The following is a 26,372-nucleotide window of genomic DNA, read 5'->3' as shown; positions in this document are numbered from 1 at the left end:
TTATGTACCCAGTAAAATGATTTCCTAGGAAATTAAAAATCAAGTGGGCAACAAAACTAAAATCTGTAAATAGATTGAATCAAAATATAAAAGCAGACTGACCCTTTCTGGAAATCTGATAATCCCCAAAGAGAGGCAGGGCATATATTTTTAAAAGACTGACATAATGAAAGTTTTTGCATATGTATGGTCTTAGTCCTCTTATAGTGAAAATTTTCTTTTCCAAGTTGGACATTTTGCAATATCACAGATAAAAAAGAAAAGTTATTTAAGAGAATGAAATGAAAACATATTGGGAGTTCCCATTCTGGCTCAGCAGGTTAAGGACCTAGTGTTGTCTCTGTGAGGATATAGGTTCGATCTCTAGCCTTGATCAGTGGGTTAAGGATCCCATGTTGCTGCAAGCTGTGATGGTGTAGGTCACAGATGTGGCTCAGATCTGGCACTGCCATGGCTGTGGCATAGGCTGGCAGCTGCAGCTCCAGTTCGATCCCTCCTGGGAACTTCCATATGCTGCAGATGCAGCCCTAAAAAAGAAAACAAACAAAAAAAAAAAGAAAACATATTGATGAAAAGAAAGTGAAAATTCCAACCACTGCTCAAGAAAACTAATAATAAATGAAACTGTCCATAAAACATATCTGTATTCAAACTACACTTTTCCCCAGCAAAAATAATGAACTGCAAGAATTAAATTCCAAAGTGCATACACGTCACCTGGTATCTCAAGAGATTCATTTGATGGGGTAGGGAAGAAACACATGTACTTCCAATGTTCACCTGGAATTCTCGTTTAGAGAAAATTATAGGTATAAGTATTCACATACATATCTGTATATACACACTATTTTAATATGCATCATGATAATCAGCACTATAATCAAACTTTTGTCAACACATATCATCGATTTTTACCTGCCATGGAAAAAGTGAATCAGGTGATGATGCTGAAAGCTCAAGTTGCAATATTTGATATAGAAATGTCAAATAAAAGTAATTTCAATTTCACAAGTCAAACACACACCTCTGAAGGCTTGTAACCTTTCTGTTATTCCCATTTGTTACAGGAAGAAAGGGATTAAAACAGCTTTCCCACATCACCCGACAATATCGGGGGGAAATGAAAGGAAAATAAGATAAAATTCGTTAAACATTTACTGTTAGATTAGGGATTCTGAGATAATGATAAAACTTTCATTTGCTGTATTTGAACTGCTCCGTAGGTGAACATTGCTGGCAGTCCTCTCACTACCTCCCTGGGAAGCAGTGGTTCCCATTTTCTGAGGTTGCCAGGAAGACGAAATAAGATGATATATGAGAAAGAGCTTTGGAAATGACCTAACGAGGAACAGAAGTAAAGACTGTGTTTAGAATTAGAGAAGGGATCAGGAAGAAAATAATTAGGCAGCAAAACAAATAGGATGTTTCTCCTTGTTAATAACATGTCATGTGCCACAAGGATAGTAGAATTCAATTGTGTAGATTTATTATTTTTTAAAATTTATTTTCACCATTGTTTTAACGCTATAAGAAATGCAAATTTAAAAACTACACCAGGAGTTCCCATTGTGGCTCAGTAGGTTATGAACCTAACAAGTATCCATGAGGATGCAGGTTCGATCCCTGGCCTCACTCAGTGGGTTAAGGATCCACCGTTGCCCTGAGCTGTGGAGTAGGTCGAATACTCGGCAGGGATCCAGAGTTGCTATGGCTGTGGCTGTGGCTGGCAGCTGCAGCTCCAATTCAGTCCCTAGCCTGGGAACTTCCATATGCCATAAGTACAGCCATAAAAAAAGAAACAAAACAAAACAAAGCCATACCAGTGGAGGAAATGGAAGGATATAGGGGATTAGTACTTAATTATGCAAAATAAGAGACTTACAGCCAGGCTTTCTCCCTAAGATGTCCCATGTCTTACTATTGAACCCAAGAGGTTTCATCCAATAAGGAAAAAAAGGTCTTTGGAATCAGAAAGGCCTATCACTCATCAGTTCTGTCACCCAAGGCAAGCTGAGTATATTTCGAAGCTTTGAATTTATTTATTTATTTATTTTTTGCCTATAAAAATGTGCAATGTTGTTATGAGGACCAAACATGAAGCATCAGTGAGCACACAGCAGGTGCTCAGGAGGTGGGAGTTTTCTTCTCCTTCCCCCTTGCAGAGCCTTTCCTGAAACCCTTGCAAATCAGGGCAAGAATGCATAGATCACTCATCATTTCTCCAGCAATTATTGCCTGGGAAGTTCATGCAGCAATTAATTATGTATGACTTTGTGATATGTTAGCTACTGCTACTGAAGTCTTTCTTTTTTTTTTTTTTAGGGGCTAAAATCGGAGGTGGAGCTGCCAGCCTACATCACAGCCACAGCAACTCCAGATCGGAGCTGTGTCTGTAACCTATGCCACAGCTCATGGTAACACCATATCCTTAACCCACTGAGCGAGGCCAGGGATCAAACCCATATCCTTATGGATACTAGTTGGGTTCATAAACCATTGAGCCACAAGAGGAGCTCTCGTTACTAAAGTCTTAAATGACTATCCAACTTTCATGCATTTCTGCAACCAAATAGCAACTGCTTCAAAAAAAGAGTCTTCCCAGCCTCACCTCCCAGGGCCCTAGCAGTGAACCCTGTGTATGGTTGTTGAGTTCCTCTGCCTCCCAAGGGCAGTGGGAACCTGGGGTGGGCAGGAAGAGTCGGGGACACGAGAGCTGCAGCTGCCTTCCTAGGAGCCTCTGGGCTTGTGTTCTGGAGAAACTCCACCACCAAAGGCCACATCTCCTACCTCCTGACCCCCCACCCCCATTTTACCTGTCACTGGGCTCCAGTCCATGAAGTACTGCAGGGAGAAGGGAAGCACAGGGCATATTAACAGGATGTAAGCTCACATACCTGGATGAGATAGTGGGAACATAAATTGAGAAGCTCCAACAGCTGTAGGTGACTGCCAGCTGCTAGCACATCCTGGATCACGCCTGGCTCCAACAAAATCTGTTGTTTTTTTTTTTTAATAAAAAGAAATGATCAGTTACTTTAAAATTAATTCTTGCTTAACATGCAAATATACTGTATTTAAATTGCTGCTTAACATCCTACATCTGAATTAATACTGTTCCTTATTATGGAAGTCAGTTCTTTTTTTCTATTCTGATTAACGAGCTGTGGCCCTCACTCTAACAGCTGAGTTCTCATTTCCAACACTCATTTCTTGTGGATAAGGGCTTCACCCTTTTTAAAAAAAAATTTTTTTTGGCCACATCCATGGCACGTAGAAGTTTCCAGGCCAGGGTTTGAACTGTTAGGGGACCATTGACTGGAACTGCCCACTTTGGACAAGCACAACAATAGCCACTTGCAGGAGTTGTCTCACAGCAGGAGGCCCTGATAAGCAACAGGTGCTGCCCTGAAGACTAACCAGGAGGATTTGGGAAGATCCACTAGGATGGAGGAGACAACCAACCTCCCAGAATCCTTGGCGATGGAATCCATCTGGGCTAAGAGATGCACAGGCCACCAAGAAGGACCTTGAGTCAGACCAAGTACCAGCCAAGCAAGATGATTGGCCAGAGACAACCCAGAAATTAACCCCATTCCCATAAAATTGGAGACCGCGAGCCACATGGCAGAGCAGTTCTCCTGGGCTCCCTGACCCTCCTGCTCTCTGCCCTGGAGTCCCTTCCCAATAAAATCTCTTGCTTTGTCAGCACTTATGTCTCCTCGGACAATTCATTTATGAGTATTAGGTAAGAGCCCACTCTCGGGCCCACGAAGAGGTCCCCCTTCCTGCAACCATGGCAGTGACCTGAGCCACAGCAGTGATGACGCCGGATCCTTAACCTGCTGAATCACCAGAGAATTCCTAAGGCTCTGTACTTACCCACTTGTTGTAGAAGGATGTGAATGTTTGCAAAGAAAAATATAATAGTCTTAAAATTCAGTTTGTGATAAATATCTTATAAATACAAAAGAACTGAATTTTAGTTTTTCAAAGTATATTTCAGAATGTTGTTCTGTCGTAAATCATAGAAACAGTATGGCTGACAGGTATTTCAGGGAAAGGGGGCGTACATTTCTCCTTGAAATATGAGATCAGAGGTGGATATTACTCATTTTACTTCTAAGTCCAACAACAGTAAACTTCGACCATACACTCATTTTTTTTTTCCTTCTCAATCTCAGGTTCTCTAATCCATTCTGTTTCAAAGGAAAGATGTAGCAATAACATTTTAAGAATATAAATGCATCACAGAGAAACAAAACTTCCCAAATATATTGGTGACATCAATTCTTCATTTTTCCTAGTTGGGGTCCAACTTTGTGCCTACTGCTGCCAGCTCCTGAGCTGGGGAACAGGGCTGGAGAAAAACATACAACCACCTTGACTAAATTCACTTTCCTCGAAAGACTACCAGGCACAAAGAGGTCTTCAGTGCTGCTCCCATCATCCTAATGCATTTCCCGAGCCCAGTGGTTCCTAAAGTCTAGCCTCTGCACCAGCAGCATCAGCATCACCTGGGAGCCTGTGAACACTGCAAATTCTTGGGCACTTCCTCAGACCTAACTGAATCAGAAACTTTCAGGGTGAAGCCCAGCAACTGGTATTTTAACACTACCCCTTTTCCCCGGCCTGTGCTTCTGACGTACATGGAAACCTGAGAAACACTGACATGGTCAGTTTGCTTTCCCACTCAACTCCCTCTCGCATGTTCCCTTTTCCTTAAGCCTCCACCTCCTCCTCTCTCTCTTTTCTGTGATCTCATGATCTTCCAAAGGCTCCCACCACCAAATCTACCGTTCCACCTTCCTGTACCTGTATCAGCACATTTTACTTTTCTCAGCACCTCACTTGTGCACTAGATCCCATCCCCCCATTCCCATTTTGTTCTCCCTCGTTCCTGCATCATTATCTGTTCCATTTCACTGGGTGGTAATTCCCATCAGCATACAAATATGCCCTTATGGCTCATGAGTCATAAAAATCCCCTCCCTTCACCCCACAGATCCCGCAAGGCTCCCCCTTCATAACCAAGTTCCTCAGGAAAGTTGTCCATATAAAACACTGCTATTTGCTCTACACTGCTCTCTCTCAAACCCACTCCTGCTGCGTTTTGTTCCCATCATTCCTCTAAAAATGCTCTCGTCAAGGTCACCAGTGGCCTCTGATTCCAAATTTCTCGGTATTTAATCTTACTCCAGCCGGCAGCAGTTAGCAGAGTTGATCGCTCTTCTGGAGTGATTTCTTCCCTGGTCTCTAGCACAACATTCTCTCTCTCTTAGTTTCTTCTACTTCAATAATCAGCCGCTTTCCAACTCCTTCCACTCTGTAAGCTTTGAGATGCCCAGAGCTCAGTTCCCAGATCTCTTCTTTCCTCTCTCTACTTATTCCATGGATGACCTCATGTAATCCCACGGCTATACAACAATCCATACAAATTTGATTACACTCAAATTTGCTTCATTAGACCCAACCTCATCCTTGAACCCCAGACTCTGATAGCCAACTGCCCCTTCCACATCATCACTTGGATGTCTAAAGGGCAGCTCAAGCTGAACATGCCCCAAACTCTACTCTTCACTCTCCACCAACCTCCAAATCTGCTCCCATTCCATCCCTACCATTTTAGCAAACAGCAACTCTCAGTTATTTACACCAAAACCTGAGTCATTCTTGAAGCCTCATATCTCACATCCAGATCCATCAGCTATTCCTGTTGGTTCTATCTTCAAAAGAGTGTAGAACCCAAAATAATTCTCAGTACTACCTCCACCATTGTCCCTCTAGTCCAATCCGCTGTCCTCCTAGACTATTATACCCTCCTAACTAGTTGAACTGCTTTCTCCTTTGCCTCCTCCCACTGTTTTTAATAGTACCAATCAAATGGGTCCTTTAAAAACATAAATGAAGTTATGTCATTCCTTTATTCAGAACTCTCCAATGACTTCTTATCTCACTGAAAAAAAAAAAAAATCCAAAGTCTTCACTATCCCATAAAAGGTTCTTTGAACCCACTGAGCACCTTAGTGTTTATATCTAGCTGTTCTCTCTGCCTGGACAGTCTTCCTCAAGACATCAGGGTGGCTCACTCCCTAATGTCCTTCAGACCTCTGCCCAGATATCACCTTACCTGAGAAGCTTTCTCTGCCCATCCGATGTAAAACAGTACCCCACACCCCATCACCCTTATTCCCTATCTCCTCACTTTGCTTTATTTTCCTTCATAGCACTTACCACCTCTCAACATAGTACATATCTATTTGTCTATTGGATGATTTTCTACTCACTAGGATGTAAGATTCAGCAGAGTAGGGACTTGGTCCATTTTGTGTCACCAGCACTTAGAACAATGCCAAACAAAAAAGCTTTCACTTAATATTGATGGGTTTATCATATAATACTTCATTGACAAATTACCTTATCTCTAGGTAGATTTTTAAGTTCAGAATTAATTTAATTAATGAGCCTAACATGAGAGGAAAGAGGTAAAAGGACTACAAATTTTATTTCTGAACTATTAAAGAAGTGAAAAAGTTAATAAGCACATGTGCCAGAAATGCCAACATTAATCTTTTTCTGAAAACTCTCTACAGCTCCTTTCTTGTCTAGTCAGAAAGAGAGACTGGAATTTCTCCAGCTCCTCAAGGAGAGAGGCTTTGACTGACATTCAGGAAATTATTGCAGCTCTCATCACAGTAGCGTATTCTTGCAGAAGAGGCATGGCCTAAGGCACAGAATGGGGAATAGATGGATTAGAAAGGTTAGTCTTAGCCTTTAAATCCTGTCAGTTGCGCTTATTTCACACAACTGGCATTCATGATAACCTCCAAGGCTCAGTGATGCCAAACACAAAGACAGATATCACAGAGAGACAAGTGGAATACTCCACAGCACGTGTAACGTGTCCAGCAGGCTCACCTGGAGAAACCTCACAAGAGAAACCCATACTGGCGCTGTTCCTATCTTTGTTTATTGGTTTTGTTCTGTAGTTTTTTCCCTTCTCTCATTACAGCATAGGTTTACCTAAAAGATGCTTTAGCACAGAAAATCTCTACATGCTCTTATAGGGCATAGTTTGAAAAAAAACAAAAAAACAAAACCCACCAGGAAAGCTGGGTCTCACTTATGGAAATAGAACCAGCATTCCTCAGCTCCACTTACAGTAGAGTCTTTTAAATTCCACCATGTTAATCTTTGATGACTGGTGGTCCTCGACACATTTTCCCAGAGAATTTGTATTTGTGTTTGGGTAGGAAAACAAAGGTTCCATCTCCTCACGATTTATAGTATGGTGAATCTGTCCATCAGCCACTTAGAACTGGGTGAAAATGGGCCGCTTAGAAGAACTGAGTGGAAATGGCCCCTGGCACTCAGATGTGCCAGTTTATGGAAGACAACTGAGACTGCTAAATTTAGGCGCTGCAGAGCCCGTCTTCATTACCTTTGGGCCTTTCAAAAATGTATACCCATCCACGTCTAGTCTGGCACCCAAAGCAGGACAGACAGGAGGAAAGAGCACCCCAGGACCACCCACAGGAGGGACAGGTGTACCCTGAGAGTTCAGAGCACCGAGTGGTGCAGGGGAGCTTGACACATCTAGTCATTCATCAAACTGGAGGAGCTTAGCTCAGAGGAGGCATCAACAATGGACAAAACAAATGTCTAAATAACAAAAGAGATCAAGAAATGCAGGATGCATAAAGCTAAGTGGTCTAGAAAGCAGAGGCAAAGGTGAAAACCACCAAAGCCACCAAACTGGGCTAGGCATCATCTCTTTCCTAGATGTCGCTCACCTGCTTGGGTTGAGTCAGAGCCGGGGGCATCTTGAGATTAAATGGAACAGTTCTGATGTAATCTCAGGTGGGGCACAAGTGCCTCCTGCTCACAGGCCATCTGTATGGAATCTGGTCCCCCAGCCACCCATTACACCTGACCTCCAGGTAACAGAATACAGGAGGCTGAACTTGAGAGAGGGAAGCTGGACAGTACTAGCTGGGAAGGTGACAATCTCATTACAAACGCTTTCTTGCAGCAGTGGCAAGCTAGGCCATGTGAACTGAGGAACGGTCCACAGCTGGCCTCTGCCCCAAATGCTGAGACTCTGCACTCATTTCGATCCACTGAGGATAAGAACTGGCCAGGAGCTATGGTCAGGGTGATACTTGGGGGGCATGACAAAGTAATAGAAGTAAAAGCTACAATTGCAGTTGAAGAGAGTGGCTCTAAAGATACCTATGAGAGTTACTACATGAGAATTCCGTCCTGAAGGGGTCTAGCTGCCCTGATAGAAGGAGGTACTCTTGAATACTCCGTCCAAACATAGCCTCTGCCCACCAGTCCAAGAAGGGTTGAATCTGTACAACCCTAGCGAAGGTCTCCCAGACTGGAGTAAGACTGGGGCACCTGGTCCCAGAAATATCCTCAGGCAGAACACAAGACCAGACACTCATGAAAGAGGAGTATAGGAGGTGAGGTGAGATCCTGCATGTGGTACCACTAGATGGGCCATCTCCCCATCTTCTCACCTGACCAGACTATGGGAGGGCAGGGCTTGGACTGATAGCACACAGACTCCAAGGCGTTCCTGCCTTTCCTTCTTCAGCTCCTTCTGACCAATCCATCCATCCTTTTAAATCTCCTCCTTGTTCTTTTTCTTCTATTTTCCCTCTCACTTTGACTTTGCTACTTACATTAGCTGCTGGTATGGACTGTCTTTAATAGCCATGGAAAGGCTCACTGTGATTTTTTTTCCCTCTGCTTTATGAACAGGTGAGTTGGCATCTCCAGAAAATGTTGTATCTCAGGTCTTCAAAGCTATCATCCTCCTTTCTTGCTTTAGGAGATCTTTTAATTACTTACTTTTGCATCTGTGGACTAAGTAGCCAGAAGGAATTGAACTTGTTAAAGCCAGACAATGAAGGTCTTTACCAAACGTACAACTGTGCACACAGGAACACAAGCACTTTTGAAAGCTCTAGTGGAAGTGCAAATTGGTTGTACCCTAAGGCTATTTATAAGAATAAATAAGAACATTTATTATCCTTTATACTTTGTTTCTTTAAGATTTTTTTCTGTATGATATAGCAAAAGTGGCAAATTATCACATTTTTGTACTTATAAACCAAAAAAGTCAATTGAATACAGCAACATAAATAGCTTTTAAATGATCAAGATACATAAAACCCTTTGCATAAAGTTCTTCAAGAGTCTTATAGACAGACTACGAATCATGAGATCTAGCAATGAGTAATTGCCATCAATTTAGTTTCATTTCAAAACCATTACACTAAGGATTTTTTTAACCACCAGGTGGCGCCCATGTTTAAAGGAAAAGAATTTTCTAAATTACTCATGTACTGCATCTTTATTACAGACAACTTATTTTTAAGGAAGAAAGAAGCAATTCAAATAAGTATAATAAAACATATGAATTCTACTTTACAGGTGTCTCTATAATTTTTGGTAATGTTCATAAATATTTCTGTTGAACTGTTTGTTCTGAGTGACTCTGATTAGAATTCAGTAGTTCTCCATAAATGAGGCCCCAATTTATGAATATAGTTCAAACCTTTTGTCTTTCTTTTCAGAAACTCTCATGATATGGCCTCAACCTACTGTATAAAACTTATTTCCAACTCTGCAACCTTATGGCCCCTTTGTTAAAGCCAATAGCCCAATGTTACCCACATAAAAGGCCATACATTTTTCTCCATCTTGAATGCCCTCCTTCTAACTTCTAAAATCTCTATATATCAAAAATCCTGTTATTCAACATATTATTGGAAGTCCTAGCCACAGCAATCAGACAAACAAAAGAAATTAAAGGCATCCAAATAGGAAGAGAAGAGGTAAAACTGTCACTATATGCAGATGACATGACACTATACATAGAAAACCCTAAGGACTCAACCCAAAAACTACTTGAACTTATCAACAAATTCAGCAAAGTAGCAGGATATAAGATTAACATTCAGAAATCAGTCGGATTTCTGTACACTAACAATGAAATATTAGAAAAGGAATACAGAAATACAATACCTTTTAAAACTGCACCCCAAAAAATCATATACCTGGGGATACACCTGACCAAGGAGGTAAAAGACTTATATGCTGAGAACTATAAAATATTAATCAAAGAAATTAAAGAAGATGTAAAAAAATGGAAAGATATTCCATGCTCCTGGGTTGGAAAAATTAATACTGTAAAAATGGGCATACTACCCAAAGCAATCTACATGTTCAATGCAATCCCTATCAAATTACCCAGGACATTTTTCACAGAACTAGAACAAACAATCCAAAAATTTATGTGTAACCACGAAAGACCCAGAATTGCCAAAGCAATTCTGAGGAACAAAAACCAAGCAGGAGGCATAACTCTCCCAGACTTCAGGCAATATTACAAAGCCACAGTCATCAAGACAATGTGGTATTGGTACTAAAACAGACAGACAGACAGACCAATGGAACAGAATAGAGAACTCAGAAATAAACCCTGACACCTATGGTCAATTAATCTTTGACAAAGGAGGCAAGAACATAACATGGGAAAAACACAGTCTTTTCAGCAAATATTGCTAGGAAACCTGGACAGCTGCATGCAAATCAATGAAACTAGAAGACACCCTCACACCATGCACAAAAATAAACTCAAAATGACTTAAAGACTTAAATGTAAGACAAGACACCATCAAACTCCTGGAAGAGAACATAGGCAAAACATTCTCTGACATCAATCTTACAAATGATTTATCAGGTCAGTTTCCAAAAGCAACAGAAATAAAAGCAAAAATAAACCAATGGGACCTAATCAAACTGACAAGCTTTGGCACAGCAAAGGAAACCAAAAAGAAACTAAAAAGACAACTGACAGAATGGGAGAAAATAGTTTCAAACAATGCAACTGACAAGGGCTTAATCTCTAAAATAAACAAGCAATTTATACAACTCAACAGCAAAAAAGCCCTCAACCCAATGGAAAATAGGGCAAAAGATCTGAATAGACATTTCTCCAAGGAAGATATACAGATGGCCAATAAGCACATGAAACAATGCTAACATCCCTGATGATTAGAGAAATGCAAATCAAAACTACCATGAGATACCACCTCACACCAGTCGGAATGGCCATCCTTAATAAGTCCGCAAGTAACAAATACTGGAGGGAGTGTGGAGAAAAGAAAGCCCTCCTGCACTGTTGGTGGGAATGTACGCTGGTACAATCACTCCAGAGACCAGTATGGAGGTACCTTAGAAAACTATACATAGAACTACCATATGACCCAGCAATCCCACTCTTGGGCATATACACAGACAAAACTTTCCTTGAAAAAGACACATGCATCCGCATGTTCACAGCAGCACTGTTCACAACAGCCAAAACATGGAAACAATCCAAATGTCCATATACAGATGATCGGATTAAGAAGATGTGGTATATATACACAATAGAATACTACTCAGCCATAAAAAGAACAAAATAATGCCAATTGCAGCAACATGGATGGAACTAGAGACTCTCATACTGAATGAAGGAAGTCAGAAAGAGAAAAAAAATACCATATGATATTAATTATATTTGGAATCTAATATATGGCACAAATGAAACTTTCCACAGAAAAGAAAATCATGGACTTAGAGAAAAGACTTGTGGTTGCCAAGGGGCAGGGGGAGGGAGTGGGATGGATGGGGTGCTTGGGGTTAATAGATGTAGACTATTTCCTTTGGAATGGATTAGCAATGAGATCCTGCTGTGCAGCACTGGGAACTATGTCTGGTCACTTATGATGGAGCTTGATAATGTGAGAAAAAAGAATTATACATGTATTTGCAACTGGGTCACCATGTTGTACAGTAGAAAACTAACAGAACACTGTAAACTAGCTATAATGGAAGAAAATAAAAATCATTATATATATAAAAAAATCCTACCCATTACTCAAGACTCAATTCTAAGTCAATTTCTTGTACAAAGTGTTTCAATATCTTCCATCACTCTAGTCTGCAGCTGGGATTAACCTCCTGGGACACGAAACCACAACAGATGCCTATGGACTAAACCCATGGGCTCTATGTCACACCATCTGGCTTAAAACCCTGGCTGAATGAGACCGGAAAACTACTCAATTCTATCTGCCTCAGTTTTCTCATTTGTACAATGGAAATAATAATACCTATCCCAAAAGGTTGTATTAAGGACTGAGAAAATACATGTTTATCATTACAGTTGTGTATGGCCATGTCAGAAAAATGGCTTAAACAATTTGGGACTTATTTTTACGATAAAACTTGAATTAGGCAGCTTTGAGTGACAACAAACCAGGCTCCTTGCATTTTCCTACTTGGCCAATCCTATCCTATGGTTTCATGACCTCAAAATGGTTGCCATACTTCCAGGCACTGCATCTACATTCAAAACAGAAAGAAAAAAGAGGGAAGAGAAAAAAACAAAAACTTGTGCCATCTGAGTCTATCATCATTTATTGGAAAACAAGAGATTTCCTACAAACACTACCACATACTTCCATTTACATTTATCTGCCAAGTCTAGGTTATATGGCTACTCAAAGCTGTAAATGAACCTGGGAAGTTGAATTTTTACAACAGATGCACTATTATCCTGAATTAAATTAGAGTTATATATGTAAAAAAAAAAAGAAAATGGATGTTGTACAGGCACTCAGTACAGGCCATGGATCTTAGCACAGTATTTGCTTACATAAATCTGTGATAAATGTTAACTATTATATGCTTCTTTTTCAGGTGACTAAATGCTTTTGCCCTAAATGAGTTAAGTGTGTATATTTTATGTTTTACCTATGAGACTTTGATGGCAGGGTCCATCCTATTTCATGTTCATTGCTGTTGAACATCCTGAATACCTCAGGAATTATTTAGTAAAGAAATTTATAGGCTTGAAAAATACAGGTCTTGGAGAAAAGGTTAGAAGATGTCGAAAGCCCCCATGGGAGAGCCTGGTCCTACGCTAATTCTCATCGAGAATTATCTAGTTGAAACAGTTAAGAGGATAAAATTTACATTTCAAATTATAGTTACAGTAATATGTCCAAAGAAAGGTCAACTTTGGGTTGGATGTTACACATAATGAATTTGTTATTTGATTGTTTATTCCTTAAGTTACAAATTTTGTCAGGCAGCTTTCTTCCAAACATAGAACACTGAGTCAAATTTCTAAAAGATCTCAATACCAAACATTTTAAAATACTAATTTATTTTCAAATTATAAGAAAGAGATCAACTTTTCCATCTATTTGGATGTGAAAAGAGAAAGCTAGATTTGATTTTCAGCACATTTTAAAAGAATATTTTTAAAAAACTACAAAGGTAAAACCATAATAATAACATACTAGTAAAAAAGAAAAGTGTGGAAACCCCTTAGAGAGTCTATTGTTTTCCTTCACAAGTTTACACATCCTTGTTTGGTGGATTTCAAGTTATCTAAGGTTACAGACAGGTGGCAGAAGCATAGCCTCTAAACACCAAGAAGAAACCTAAAAGAGATAAGGACACTATATTACATTACTGGGAAACTGCATGCTACCCTACAAAAATTTTATTTATTACCATTAATGCAACTTAAAGCTCTATACATGGTTCTATTCATTCTTCCTTTCCTATTGTAGGACATGTGGAAAGTGATGAATTAAACACTCAAGAGAGGTGCTCAAGTAGAAAGAAGAAAAGAGTCAGATGGAATGACTAAGCTGGAAGTCACGCTCTGACAGCGGTGGGCACAGAGTGCTGCAGAAGCACTTGGCTGGAGCTGCTCATTCCATTCAGTCTGTGAAATAATCCTTCGTATTAAAAAACTTAGTCCCTGCAAACAGTCTGAGCAAGGCCCGCTTTGCCTATCTGGCAGAAAGTCATTTCCAATGTGTTTTTCTTCACTGTGTTTATATTAACAAAATACATTATTTAACAACGTGAAGAGATGAATTATATATACTTACATTACTTTTAAAATAGGGCCTAATTTAAAAAAAAAAAAAGAGAGAGAACAAACTTTTGAGTTTCTAACTCAAAGTGAAAGCAGTAATCCCAGCAATTAAATATAATGAAACATGAAGGTCATCACAGGTTATAAGAAAAGCCAAATTGATTACCAGAACTTATTGTTGTAACCAGTGCCCTTTCAAGAGTGATGACTATGGGAAGCTTCCTCCCATAGAGCGTTATTAATGAAGCTAGGTTCTTCCACACAGAGCTAGTTTCTTGCAATGCCAGCATGGCCAAAGGAGAAAGAAACATTACTTTAAAATACTGATGTCCCATGATGGAAGATCTCTGGAAGAATGAATGGAGCTGGCGCCAATGTTCTTTTATAGGTGGTTACTACTGTGTCACTGCTGGGTTCCTGATCAGAGACAGAAGTAGAGAGCCAAAAGGAATCATTATTCTGTGGTGTAATTTCTGCTAAGATAGCGTGGGCACAGTATGGTATAGGAACGCTTGGCTGGGGATGTCTCATTTCATTGAAGGAAACCGTAAAATAATTTTTCCTATGAAAAAATACCTCAGTAACATCCAATGCCATGTTCACTTGGGGAATTCCTTGAATTTGCTGTATAAGGAATGGAGATAAAATTATGGCTCTAGGGGCCACTGTAGGAACATGGGCAAGTCACTGGCACATTTATTTTTAGTACCATCGTGTAAAAAAAAATGGGAAATGACTATTACCTACTTTAATAGAATCTTTACAATGATAACATGAGATAATCCTGGTAAAATGTTTAGAATTGGGCCTGGCATGTTTCACAGGGTAAAAAAAATGTGGCTGCTATTGTTATAACTGTTGTTGTTAATTCTATGGAAAAATAAATCTACTTTGCAAACAATGACCCCTATTTCTATGTTTACATATTGTCTACTATGTACTAGGTACCATGTGAGGTAATTTTGGACATGTTATCTCTCCTTCTTACATTCTTCCCCATTTCTCACTCCTACAAGGTAACTATTAACCCATATGGCAAAGAAATTTAGCCATTCAAATAGCAAATCTTATCTGAGTGCTACAGTGTGGGAGGCACCTTTCTAGGTACCGTGGATATGACCATAAAAGCAAGACAGACAAGTTTCCTTATTGTATGGTGCTCAGAGTCTAGGCTTTGGCCAACTGGATAGACCGTGGTGCCATCAATTGACAAGAGTATAATAAAGAAAGAAACAAGTTTGGAGGGAAGATCAAGAATTCTATTTGGGGGATATGTTAGGTTTGTGATGGTTGTCAGTCATCCAAAGAGAGAGATCGGGTAGACAGAAATATGAATCTAGCTGGCAAACTCTAAGTACAAGACCAAATTCTCCTTTCACACATCTTTGCATGGCCTGTGAGCTAAGAATGGTTAAAGACAAAATTTTTACTAGCATTTCTTAAATTTCGCTTCTTCATTAATAGACTTGATTTTTAGAGCATTCTTAGGTCCACAACAAACTGAGCAGAAAGTCTAGACAGCCCCATATTCCTCCTGCCCCAACATACATAACCTCCCCCATTATCAATGTGTCCCACCAGAATGGGACATTTGTTACAATTGATGAACCTACATTAACATGTTATTAGCACCCGAAGTCCACAGTTCACGTTAGGGTTCGTTCCTGGTGTTGAGTTAGGATGAATGTATAATAACATGTACCCACTGTTATAGAATCATATAGTGCATTTTCACTGCCCTAAAAACACTGTGTCCCTTCCTCCCTACAGCCCCTGACAACCGCTGATCTTTCTCCTGTCTCCACAGCGTTGCCCTTTCTAGGATGTCATAGAGTTGGCATTCGAAAGTATGTAGCCTTCAGACTGTCTTCTTTCACTTAGGAATGGGCACCTAAGTTTCCTCTGTCTTTTCATAGTTTGATAGGTCATTTCTTTTTAGTGCTGAATACTACTCCATTGTTTAGATATACAATAGTTTCCTGAAGGAATTTTGGTTGCTTCCAAATTTTGGCAATTATGAATAAAACTGTTACAATCATCTGTATGCATGTTTCTGTGTGAATGTTGTTTCCAACTCCTTTGGGTAAATACCAAGGAGCATAATTACTGGAGGTAAGATGTGTCTTTTGTGAATATTTTCTCCCAATCTGTGGTAATGCATGCTCATTCTCTTGATAGTGACAATTTACATAGCAGTTTTTCATTTGAATGAAATCTAGCTTATCATTTTGTGTGTGTGTGAGCCATGCCTCTGGTGTTGTATCTTAAAAAAATATCACCATACCCAAAGCCATCTAAGTGTCCTCCTGTTATCTTCTAGAGATTTTATACTTTTGCATTTTACATTTAGGTCTGTAATCCATTGAGTTAATTTTTGTTTAGGGTGTTAAGTCTATGTCTAGGTCCATTTTGTTGTAGGGGAGGCAGTTTTTTTTGCATGTGGATGTTTGGTTGTTCCAGTACAATTAGTTAAAAAGACTATCTTTGATCCATTGTGTTGCCTTTGCTCCTTTGTCAGAGATCAAATGACTATATCTATGTGGGTTTTCTATTCTGTTTCACTGACCTATTTGTTTATTCTTTCCAGCCTATATCACATTGTCTTGATTACTAAAGCTTTATAGTAACTTGAAGTCTAGCAGTACCAGTCCTCCAACTTTGTTCTTCAATATCGTGTTGGCTCCTCTCAAGTCTTTTGATTCTCTCCATAGAAGTTTTAGAAACAGTTTGTCGATATCCACAAAATAACTTACTAGGATTATGATTATGATTGGATTATGATTATGATGGCCCCTCATTTTTCCAGATCAAATAGGGAAGACTGACATATTAACAATATTGAGTTTATCCACGAACATGGAATATATTTCCATTTGTTTAGCTGATTTCTTCCGTCAGAGTTTAATTTTCATCATATAGATCTTATTCATATTTTGATGGATTTATTCCTAAGAATTTCATTTTTGGGTGCTAATGTTTAAGAATGGCTTTAACTTTTTTAAATAGTTAGGGAAAATCAAAAGATTAATAATATGCTGTTATACATAAAAATAATATGAAATTTCAGTATCCTTAAATAAAGTTTTATTGGAACACAGCCATTCATTCATGCATTTGTCTCTGGCTATTTTTATGCTACAATAGCAGAGTTGAGTAGTTGTGACAGAGCTTTATATAGCTTGCAAAGCCTAACTTATTTACTACTGACCCTTCACAGAAAAAGTTTGCTGATATCTAGTCTGAAGTATAGGTAGGGAGTGGCAGTCAACAGCATGAGAGCATACCAAATAATATGGGTCTGGACGACACCATCAAGGAAGCTGGTTAGACTTAAAAAGGAGAGTCCTGACACATGAACTCTGAGCCTGTGGCAAGAAGGAGCAAGCAAAGACACCTGGAAAGGAATGATGGGGGAAGATCTGGGGGGCACAGAATAATAACCCAGAGTGTGTGGCATCACAAAAGCCAAGAGAGAAAAGTCTTTTTTTTTTTTTTTTTTTTTGTCTTTTCTAGGGCCGATCCCATGGCATATGGAGGTTCCCAGGCTAGGGGTCTAATGGGAGCTGTAGCCGCCAGCCTACACCAGAGCCACAGCAACGCAGGATGCGAGCTGTGTCTGCAACCTACACCACAGCTCATGGCAACACCAGATCCTCAACCCACTGAGCAAGGCCAGGGATCGAACCTGCAAACTCATGGTTCCTAGTTGGATTCGTTAACCACTGAGCCATGACGGGAACTCCTGAAAAGTCTTCAATGGAGAAGCAGGTTGGCTGTACTGAATGAAGCTGGGGTGGGGGGGCTTGTCACAATGATATCACTTCATTGTCTTGGCAACAGCTGTGATCGTCAAGGATAGTTTCAGCAGCATACTGAGGATGGAAGTCTCCTGACTTGATGACTGGAGAGTGAGTGAAAATGAGAAAAAGGGAGAGCATTTATGTAACTCTTCATAAGTTCTGTTGTGAAGGAAAACAGAGGAGTAAATGGTAGCTGAAGAAGAATAGAACAAGAAAGGGATTTTGAAAGACGAAAAATAAAGCATGTTTAGACACTGATGGGAATGTTGCAGTGGAGAAGAAGAAACTGATGATGGAAGAGATTTAAGGGTGAAAATCTTCCTGTCTGCATCTATTTTCTCAATGGAAGGTAAGTTTTCCTTGTAATAAGTGTACCAGAGGTGGGTAATGAGGGGGGAACAGGGTTTGAGAAGAGAGCAGAAGGAGAAAATGATCAGGCAGAAGAGGAAAGCAAATTTACTAAGGAAACAAATTAGCACTGATTAGCTAGGATGAGTATCGGCCTGAGATTTGGGATTTGAAGTGAAAACGGTATCTTTTTCCAGCAACAATCAGCAGAATTGATACTTTACAGTGGGATTCAATCAACAATTCTTCAAAGTTGCCATAGGCTGGAATCAAGGTTGAGGCCATACTCTTTGGCATGTGTCAAACTGTTTCTACTCTCACAGATAAATGCTAATATAAGGACGCACAGCTAGCATCAGTTTTTCAGGAACTTCATCTATTCAGTTATCATATATCAAATGGTTACCTTTTCTGCCTGCAAAGTAAAATGCAGGTAGTACTCTGTGAAGTACTAAAGTTCAATTATTCATTCTCCTATCCGAACTAGTGTAACTTTTGGAGCACTGAACATCCTCAGATGCTTCACACACAAATAATTCAGGCCCTTGGTGACCCATCTCCAATAAATGAAATGGTGTGTTAATCTGGCATTTCCATTCACTGTTCAACCCACTCTGAGAAGCATTCACAGCGTTTTTCTTCATCCATGCCTCCCTAACACCTAGTGGGTCCTTAACACACAGTGGCTGCTCATTAAGTATTTGATGAATTAATGGATCTCATTTTAAGAAAAAAAACATATATAGCTGGATAGTTTTTATAAAGTATATAAAAGAAATAAAATACTCATAAATTTACTTAGAACATTCAATGCATTTGAATTAGCCCTTCATTTGAATGTTTGCATCATTATTCTACTCATGGAATATCTACTTGCAATATAAATTTTGTCAAAAGTTTTGTTTGACCAGTTTTGTTTTTCTGCCTTGAAATTAACCACAAGCACCATATATTTTTGCTATCAGGTCATTTGCTTTTTAAAAACCTTACATTTAGAATTGCAAAACTCCCATATATTACTACTCATACAAATACTAAATGCTTCCAGCAGAGGGCTCAAGAATTCTTTCCAAAGGAAAGAAATTTAAAAGCTCACTGCCCACAGTAGCTATTACAAAACTCTTTTAGAAGGCAACCTTAAAAAAAAAAAAAAAAAAAAAAGTTTCTCCTCTTGACCAAGAAATTTCAGGTCGATGAACTTATTTAAAATAATTCAAATGAGGACTTCCCGTTGTGGCGCAGTGGTTAATGAATCTGACTAGGAACCATGAGGTTGCAGGTTTGATTCCCAGCCTTGCTCAGTGGGTTAGGGATCTGGCGTTGCTGTGGCTCTGGCGTAGGCTGGCGGCTACAGCTCCAATTAGACCCCTGGGAACCTCCATATGCTGCGGGAGCAGCCCTAGAAAAGACAAAAAAAAAAAAAAAAAAAAAAGAAAAAAGAAAAACACACACACAAGAAATAATTCAAATGAAAGAAAAAATTGTACTACAATAAGGCAGCATTTTTTTATTGCATTTGTGGATAAGTGTGCTTTTACCTAATTTCAGAAAAGACAATGAAGTAAATTATAATCACAAAAATCTATATAAAATTATTCAGGCAGATGGTCCAAAACCAGGAAAAAAAAAAAGAAAGATAACATAATGTATAAGTAAGTGAAAATTTGGGTGAATAGTGCTTTTCACTTTCACTCTTCTTTATGTTCATGTAAACATTTGGGGGATTTTTTTTTCATTTTCAAAGATGAAAAATAGTCATTTATTTTTACAGAATTTGCATGTTTTTTAATTTTAGTTCTGAAAATAAGGATGGAAAAAATTTAGGAAGCCAGCAGAATGGCTTATTTAAGAATAACTTGGGATTCTGGAGACACTCATTTTTGTAGGCACCACTCTATTCAAGCCTACTAATAATGTTAAAATGCCCCTGGGATTCCAAAACCTTTTAAATAGAGGTCCCAAATCTTTTTATTCACTTTATTTTCCAAAGGATCTGAGGCATTAATACAAGCATATAAAAATCAGGAACATCGACAATTTGAGCTGGGAGTAAACAGAAAATAAACAGTAATATGAGGTCAGAAGAGGAAACACATTATGCATATATCCTCATGACTATTAAAAGTGGGCCACAAATATGGCTCTAAGCTTCCCAGTATCAAAACTAAAAAGATAATGTAGCTGAATATGAGATAAAAAGATGAAAATACTAAAATGAATTCTGGCCTCTCCACGTCCTGAGTTCTAACAGAAAATTTTCTGCAGACATTAAGTCTATCACTGAATGACTTACCTGGTGATCCTTTTAATATTGTCATAAGTATATTTGATAAAACTTTGTATAGGAGTTCCCGTCGTGGTGCACTGGTTAATGAATCCAACTAGGAACCATGAGGTTGCAGGTTCGGTCCCTGGCCTTGCTCAGTGGGTTAACGATCCGGTGTTGCCATGAGCTGTGGTGTAGGTCACCGACGTGGCTTGGATCCTGCATTGCTGTGGCTCTGGTGTAGGTCGGTGGCTACAGCTCCAACTGGACCCCTAGCCTGGGAATCTCTATATACCGAGGGAGCGGCCCAAGAAATAACAAAAAGAAAAAAAAAAAAAAAAACTAGAAAAAGTTACTAAAGAGATTCTTCCAAATTCAAACACTCAATTTTCTGATTTTTCTTCCTTGATACCTTGATCTGGGTATAACATTGAGAGTAGCTGAGCAGTGGTTCTTAATGGAGGAACTACAACTTTCTAGGGAGCAACTGAGAAATGCATGCAGGTGTTTTTTGGTTGCCCAGGAGGGGGACACTACTGGCCTTTACTGGGCGGTGGTCAGGCAATGTACAGGATAGCCACTAACCACAAAGAACTGCCCTATATATCCCGAACTTCTGAGCGTCCTGCCAGACATGTACCCAAGTGAAAAACTTATTTATAAAACTCTAAACCTAGAATCTAACACTGTTTCAAATATAAACACATTTTTTTTTGCTTTGTTTTGTGTCAAGATACACTGAAGTGTATTTTCCAGGAATGCTACCACAATAGAAACCAAGAAAAGACTATTGTCTTTCATGAAATTTTACTAAGAATTGTTCACTCGTTCAGAAAATCATGTTACCAAGGGCATGCCCTTGTAGTATCTCAGTTGCCGGCAAAACACCCATGTGTCAGTCTGCATCTGGATGCAGTCGTCCCAGCATGAGGCTCTAGACAAGCCACTATTTCTGTATGTCTTCCAAAGAGTTCTATTCCAGCAGGGACAAACTAAAATACCTATTATTTTCATTATATTTTCTTTTCTCTATCAATTTGTATAAGTTACATTATTAGAAATTTCAGAAGTTCCCATCGTGGCTCAGCTGAAACAAATCCAACTAGTATCCATGAGGATGCAGGTTCGATCCCTGGCCTCGCTCAGTGGGTTAAGGATCTGGCGTTGCTGTGACCTGTGGTGTAGGTCACAGATGTGGCTCAGATCCCGTGTTCTGTGACTGTGGCATAGGCTGGCAGCTACAGCTCCGATTCGACCCTTAACCCGGGAACTTTCATGTAGCCCTGAAAAGCAAAAAAAAAAAAAAAAAAAAAAAAAATTTCATTTCAGGATAGTAAAGGTGGCCTGATAGATGACACTGAGAACCACCAAGCCAAAGAGACAGGCTGCCCATCTTCTAGAAATCCATTATGTGTATAATTTCTCTCAAAGAACTTTTAGTGAGAGTTTTCTAGCAAACAGGCTGAGGCTGGAATGTAATCATCATCTTTTGCTGATTATGGGGAAAAGTTCACGTTCTTCAAAAAGCCATCAATAAGCTGACGTTTTCTTATGAAAACTAAGGAGCTAATCAAGATTCTCCACTATATATATATTGTTAACCTTCCTCTACCCAGAGGTGATTCGATGCAACACCTAAAAGAAGGGTAAGAATTTCCTTAGGGAATGATTCTGAGTACAGCCAACCCTCAAAAATTCCAATAATCAAGAAAGAACACAACTGTAATGATTTCTGCTTAGAAATATTCCAAACAAAAGCTAATGCTCATCCACCATGCCAAAGGAAAAATATCAGATGGACATGTAAAAATTAAAAAAAAAAATGTTTCACAAGGGAACGTTCTGACAAAGAGAAACAAATGCACAGAAGCTCAAAATCCACCCTGAGTTAACTTAGTGAGGATGATCTACTATTTTGAGTTGCTGGATATTATCTATTTCTACACTGGAGGACATCAACTAGAAAAGAACTGACTGCTTACTGCTCCACTTCTGACAATAAAGCCATTATCAAGAACATACAGGAAATACTTCTCTTTCTGTGCCCTGTACTGGCGGGAGGGTGGGGTAGAAGGTAAAGAGTAAAGGAAGAAGAAGGAGGGATCCAAGGGCAACAAATCCAGCTCATTTAAATGGAGTTTTATACAATGAAGATGGTGTTAAAACACAGAGGGGTCATGCGCATCCTTGTCATCCAGTGTTATCTCAGATACCCAGAGCCCCTCAGAGTGTGTCCAGTATGCATGTTCTGTACACATGAGCTCCAGCACCTTGGCCTACAATGGGACCCTCAGCACAGAACTGATGCCAAGATTATAAATGCTGCAAGCAAATTGTTCAAACACATTTTGTTTTCATTAAGTGGCTAAGTTTCACAATGTCCCAAAGACAAATACCTGTGCCTAAAATGTGACCATTACTCAAGTCAAGTGCTAGACGAATGTACCACAGTCTGACTCTACTTCTGATGTGTGACTACTGACAGCTCTGAACCCCCACCACTTGTTCTTCCCTGCTTGCCCTGCAGCTGGGAAAATACAAGAAAGTCCGAGCACCCTCTCCCTTGGTGCTGGTGCGAAGTTCAAATTACATATGCCCCTGCCTGCATGGGCAACCCTCCAGCTCCACTCCAAACCACAATAAACACCAAAGCGGATCATTCGCCCCTATTTGCTCTCTCAAACCATTATTGGACCTACTGGGTCACCCTTTATTCCTCCGTAAGGCCACATTATGTAAGTAATAAACCCTTTCCTAGCCTCTTGGTGCACAAGTGGTGCTGTGAGTCTCAATAGCTGAATCAAATGGTGGTGGGTGAGGAGGGCATTCTCCTTCTGCAGAGGGACTATCAGACAACTAAGAAACCCCAAACTTGCAAATTGTTACAGAAAAGCCAGGAAACACTTTTTTTTTTTTTTTTTTGGCTTTTTAACAAAAAATCTTCCATTTGGAAATAATTTCAGAGGTCGAAAACTTCAAGAACAAAAAGAATACATTGAAATAAAACCATCTACCTACCCTTTGTGGACTGTTAACATCTTATTTGTTTTATCATTTATACTCTCTCTGTGTGCATATGTAATTTTTTCCTGAATCATATGAGGTTAAGTTACATATATCTTGGCTCTTGATCATGGTGCCCATGTTTAAAGGAAAAGAATTTTCTAAATTACTCATGTACTGCATCTTTATTACAGACAACTTATTTTTAAGGAAGAAAGAAGCAATTCAAATAAGTATAGTAAAACATATGAATTCTACTTTACAGACGTCTCTATCATTTTTGGTAATGTTCATAAATATTTCTGTTGAACTGTTTATTCTGAGTGACTCTGATTAGAATTCAGTAGTTCTCCATAAATGAGGTCCCAATTTATGAATATAGTTCTAAGAAAAGGGCTATTCCATCATATAACCACAGGAAAGTGGTCCGCTTGGTAAATTTACACGGATACAATATTTTCCTCCGCCCCCACTTTTGGAATTCCAGGTTGTCACTGATTTAACAGGGCTCTTTTTAGCACTTCCTCCTTCAGTTCAGGATCCTGTCAAGGCTCAGGTCTCCCATTTAGTTGTCCCTTTAATCTAAGCCTTTCTTTGCCTTTTCGGAAATTTATATTGTAAGGAATATGGGTTTCCTTCCCCAACCCCCATCTTTTTTTTTTTTTTTTTTTTTTTGGTAATGAAGGTTCCTTATTTTGTGTTTGTCAGATGAGGAGGCACTTTTTAAAAGTATCAAAATTATCAGTTTGATTACCAAATTGGAAAACTGACTTAAGAAGAGGGCCACAGTTATTCCTCACACAGAGACATTTTAGACATTGTTACACTGAGCAAATGGCTTTATCAGGCCTGCAGTACAATCAACACCCTGAGTCCTTTCTGACCAGACAGTACTCGCTTGGCTTTCATGAGGGAGATCATGAGGGAGAACAGGCTGGCACAAGGTAGAGTGTCAGGTGAGCTGACCCCTGCTCTACAGTAGGAGGCGCTCTCACGTGACTTCACTTTATCTGAATCACTGCTCTCCATGAGGAACAGACAGGGTGTGGGTTCAGTATTGTTCTTGGGTCCTCAGCTGAGAAAAGTAAGCTTTTAAGAGTCAGTCTAAAAGTCCTTAGTTTTTCACATTAAACATTTAGATCTCCAACCTGTCCTTATCAGTTTTGACCACCAAGTCAGGTCAAGGATTTGTTTTTTTACTTGACACCATGAGACGCCATTAAAATTTCATCTGGCATATGGTTCTTGTCTGTCAAGTTGGTTGACACATTCTAGGAAACCATGCATGGAAACGTGTAACCACTTTGCCCCCCTAAAACAAGCAGACACATCTGCTTGTCTGTTTGTTTCAATAGTGAACTGATAAAAGAGAAAAGCTCTCCAAAGGCAAGTAATAGAGAGTCTCAAAAGATCCAAAAAAGCAAAAACTCACTGATGGAATCTGCACTTTTTCCCTTCATTTCACTCTTCTCAAACTTTCTATGTCAACAATCCAGGTATGGACTCTGGCATAGCTCTGACAAGAATTAAGGTAGGAAGAGAATAATCACTGTAGGCACAATTCAAAATATTCTTCTTTAGTATGTAGATTTTAGACTGAGTGCTCAAGAGCCTGGGGCACTGAGTGGGTACCCCAGGGGCCTCTTGCTTGCCAGGCTTCTGAAAGTACTGCCAGGTGAAGAAAGGATGCTGCAGCTAAAATATTTAAACCACTGTATAGTCTTAACACTGCTCCAAAGAGAAGCGTTTAAGAAAAATTTCTCCCAGATTTGTTCTATGTGCTACCATTTAGTTCAACCCCGTCATGTTTATAAGAAAACTTTTCTCATGTAAAGTGACACATCTAGCCCTGAAGGGGTGGACCATGAGAAGGCAGCTCCAATTACGACTCCTGTCACTCTGCTGTCAGGTCTGAAACTCAGGTCTCCAGAGAAAAGTATTCTGTTGTGGAGAATAAATACAGTTTCAAGGATCATCAAAATACAATGCTATAGTGTCTGCCTTATCAGTGCTAAAAAAAATGTCATGTGAACACATTAAGGAATCAGATGAGAATCAGGAAGAAAACCTTTACTACACAAGAGCATGAAAATTAAGGGGCAAGTTCTTCTAGTTTTCAATTCCTGATTGCATGACTATCTTTACATGACCACAATTACATAGCTGGGAAAAAAAAGGTTTTTTTCACTCAACAGAGTATCATGTTTTCCTAGATTTCCAAAGACTTCAACATATTAATACTAATAGTTACACAAAATATCCTTGTGAAGACTATAGTAAAGCATCCTCTAGATTGGAGAAGCGTAATTAGGATGTGTATCTCCACAGAAATGGGTTCTTCCATGATGTTAAGTTGCCTGGGGTTGGAGTTACTGGATATGAAGAGAAAAGAAGAGTAAAAACAGATACCAAAAAATTCTTTTTATCTGCCAGACATGATGTAACTGGTTCATGACTGACAAAGTCAGCAAGGAGGGGTACTGCTGGGACATTTCAAAGGGAATTGCAAATTGAAGTTTCCTGGTGGCACAGTGGGTTAAGGATCCATCACTGTCAATGCTGTGGCTTGGGTTACTGCTATGGAGTGGGTTTAATCCCTGGCCCAGGAATTTCCACATGCCAAGGGCATGGTCAAAACAAACAAACAAACAAACAAACAAAAAAACTTGGGACTGCATATCCTTCCACATTTTGAGCAGGGCTCTTCTCCCTATGAAAGGGTTTTGGTGTTAAGTGCTCCTCACTGTCTGGCCAGGTTTTCTTGGCAACCTCTGTTGCTCTGAGTGGCTGACCTCTTGTCCAGTTTGGACTGGGATTCCTCCCCACCAGGCAACACCTCCATTAGTATCCTTTTTTGCTCCTTCTTCTTTTTTTTTTTTTTTTTTTTTTTTAAGGGCTGCACCCATGGCATATGGAGGTTCCCAGGCTAGGGGGTCTAATCAGAGCTGTATCTGCTGGCCTACACCACAGCTCACAGCAATGCGAGATCTGTAACCCACTG

At 39.5% G+C, this 26,372-nt stretch overlaps 1 protein-coding gene across 49 annotated transcripts in view; it reads right to left on the bottom strand.

Moving 5' to 3' along the window:
* Nucleotides 1-26,372, bottom strand: part of KLHL32 (kelch like family member 32) — a 227,201-nt gene that overhangs the window by 95,378 nt on the left and 105,451 nt on the right. For 42 of the 49 annotated variants that reach the window (XM_084960576.1, XM_084960794.1, XM_084960620.1 and 39 more), the window contains one exon: nucleotides 2,895-2,993. The exons of the other annotated variants lie outside the window; for them this stretch is intronic. In XM_084960576.1, the coding sequence (XP_084816702.1) occupies nucleotides 2,895-2,993 (99 nt within the window). The remainder of the gene's footprint in view (nucleotides 1-2,894; nucleotides 2,994-26,372) is intronic. 49 annotated transcript variants of the gene reach the window in all.

The sequence above is a fragment of the Sus scrofa genome, chromosome 1 (genome assembly GCF_054392235.1).
Source record: "Sus scrofa isolate SSC_HxYL_T2T_F1_AM1 chromosome 1, Sscrofa_HxYL_maternal_Yorkshire_Landrace_v2.0, whole genome shotgun sequence".
NCBI classification, from domain to species: Eukaryota; Metazoa; Chordata; class Mammalia; order Artiodactyla; family Suidae; genus Sus; species Sus scrofa.
This window is presented reverse-complemented; position numbering and strand designations above follow the sequence as displayed.